Source organism: Myzus persicae, unplaced genomic scaffold (assembly GCF_001856785.1).
Source record: "Myzus persicae strain clone G006 unplaced genomic scaffold, MPER_G0061.0, whole genome shotgun sequence".
NCBI lineage: Eukaryota > Metazoa > Arthropoda > Insecta > Hemiptera > Aphididae > Myzus > Myzus persicae.
In genome coordinates, this window is record NW_019102476.1 from 286,561 (window position 1) to 289,201 (window position 2,641).

At 31.0% G+C, this 2,641-nt stretch overlaps 1 protein-coding gene across 1 annotated transcript in view; it reads right to left on the minus strand.

Moving 5' to 3' along the window:
• The window catches only part of LOC111032242, a 4,058-nt gene extending 1,417 nt beyond the window's left edge, over positions 1-2,641 (minus strand). Inside the window, exons 1-4 of the mRNA XM_022312514.1 lie at positions 2,592-2,641; positions 1,972-2,148; positions 1,652-1,830; positions 968-1,165 (exon numbers count right to left, since the gene is read on the minus strand). Of these exons, the coding sequence (XP_022168206.1) occupies positions 968-1,165; positions 1,652-1,830; positions 1,972-2,148; positions 2,592-2,641 (604 nt within the window). The remainder of the gene's footprint in view (positions 1-967; positions 1,166-1,651; positions 1,831-1,971; positions 2,149-2,591) is intronic.

Below are 2,641 nucleotides of genomic sequence, written 5' to 3' on the forward strand. Positions count from 1 at the left end.
TTAACTGTTTTACTATGTGTAAATATGATCGGGGAATTTGAAACTCCGTTAAGAATTGGAAAATCACTAAAACCACGTTGTTTCAAAAGTGTAAATGTATCAACGTTAGGTGTTAATTGGAAAGCTAACCATAAGGCATGGATGAATCGAGATTTAATGACAGATTGGCTAATGTGTTTTAACAGAAAAATGGAGATGGACAATAGAAAAATTATTTTATTTCTAGAAAATTAATATTCCAATGTATATGTTCATATGTATACAGTGTACATATAGCCCATTTCCTATAGTGTCTCCCTATAGTGGACATTTAGTAATTTTTTGAAAATGTCCACTAAGTAAAGGTTTTCTCAATAGTGGACAACTCTCTATAGTGGACAATTTTTAATTCCCCGTGGCTGTCCACTATATAGAGGTTTCACTGTACTACTCAAACTAGGCGGGGGGAGGGGCTTGTTAAGGGCGCCAAAACATGGTTTCGCCCAGGGCTCCACTACTTCTTGCGCCGGCCCTGTATAAACTATAAGTACATATTAAATATTAATCATTATTATAGGTTTATATAACATGACGTACCTAATTGAAATATAAAGAATATAATTATAAATTTGCATCATTGATTTAGACATTTATACTATTTATAGTACGGATCAGTGGTGACCAAATGATTTTGTCATTGAGGGGGGGGGGTACGTAGCTAATTTTTACGTACTCTATTTGAGCATTAAAAATGTAATTTCTGTTACACGGTTTTATACCTACATCTAAGTTATTATAAATATTGAAAAAAAGGTCATGAGCATTTATCCGCCTCATTAACCCCTCCCCCCCTCTCGTTTGACCACCACTGGTACCTATATTTACAGAAATAGTTGTTAATATTTTATTTAATATATATATAGATACATGACAGTATATTTGTATAATTTTATACCTATACTCTATATTACATTATTTTTTGTATTACCGTGCAATTCTTTGATAGCTCGTAAATAGTCCACAGAATTTCCAAATGACACGAATCCGTAGCAACCGCGTGACATGCTTGTCTCACGATTTTTTACTACATGAGCTTTGACAAATGAAGGATACTGCATAAATGGCATGCTCAACATACGATCATTAACTTCTCTTCCCAAATTTCCCACGAATAAACGAAAATCATCTGTGTGATCATTTTACATTATATCCTGCTTATCAGAGTAGATACGAGCAAAAATATATTTTATAAATATTTACATATTAATAATAGTGGGTATCAAGTAACAACAAACACTGAAAACTTAATATTTGCTTATGCATTTGATGAATGATGGATGGTACGTTAAAAACAAATAATAAGGAACTATAGGAAAGATTAAATGCAAGAAATGCAATGTATAATATTATCAACTGTGCATAATATTATAAATATATTTATATCCATAAAAAGTCCGATGCCTTAGGTGGTATGTTCATTATTTAGCATTTAAGGAACCAGTCTCGTTCTAAGCCCAACAAAAATAATGACCGGCAATTGGGTATTACATGAATACACGATGAATGCAGGCGTTCAACTTCACACATTTTGTAGTTAAAAAAATTAAATAATAATCATTGTTATGAATTTAATATACCCTCGAATAACAAAATTGAATAAAATCATGCTCACCATTTGACCATTGTTCCAAAGTAGGATCGTACCAAACCTTTCCAGCGGCCTTACGATAGAATTGTTTTTGTTTAGTACCGTATATTTTGGAAGACGACGATGCACATCCAGCAGCTGCAATTGCTATGTGCGCTTTGCTATTTAGTTCACTTTTACCTATCAAAGCCTTAGTTTTTGTCCTAAATAGTATCATAAGAAAAAAAATGGAAGACTGTTTAAATTTGCTTAACAATTTAACATGTAAGTATTATAAATAAAATATAATATGTTAGAGTTAAATAGGTACCTCATATTGTACCTTGGTACTTATATTGTCTTACTTAGAAATTAAAGTAGATGAGCTTTGATTTTGCAACAGTGAATTGATTTCTTTAGATAATGCAATATTCAAGGGGGATTGTTGAAAATGATGACCTTGAATTTTTATTTTTTTAAAACAATTTTTAGTTTTATCATCATCATTGACATTGTTGTTTATACCAATATCCTGTTCAAATCTAAATGAACATTTTTAAGTTAATATAATGCTTTACCTCAAATGTAATAATAAATAAATATTTGTGAATGAAAAAAATGATCGTTAACTGTATGTGTGTGTGTGTGTGTGTGTGTGTGTGTGTGTGTGTATGTCGAGGTACATTACAATTGTTAAATCTGCCCTACTAGGGGGGGGGGGATTAAAACTCGCATGATAGAACAGTTACAACCTTAGATCATATACTATATATATTGTATATGATCTAAGGTTACAACTTATTAGTCAGGTATCACTGATAACTTATCACATATTAATATTTCTTAATGCTTCGAGTTTTTGAAAACAATGTCCTGACGTTGACGCCTATTAATAATTAGTAATAAGTTATAATTTATAAAGCAAGTCCAAAACTAAAAAAAAATATTTGATTCTACATAGGTATAGACTAAAAGCGGAAATTACTTGTTCATTTCTTCTTCCATTCGTTTCATTTTCTTAAAATGATTATTCAT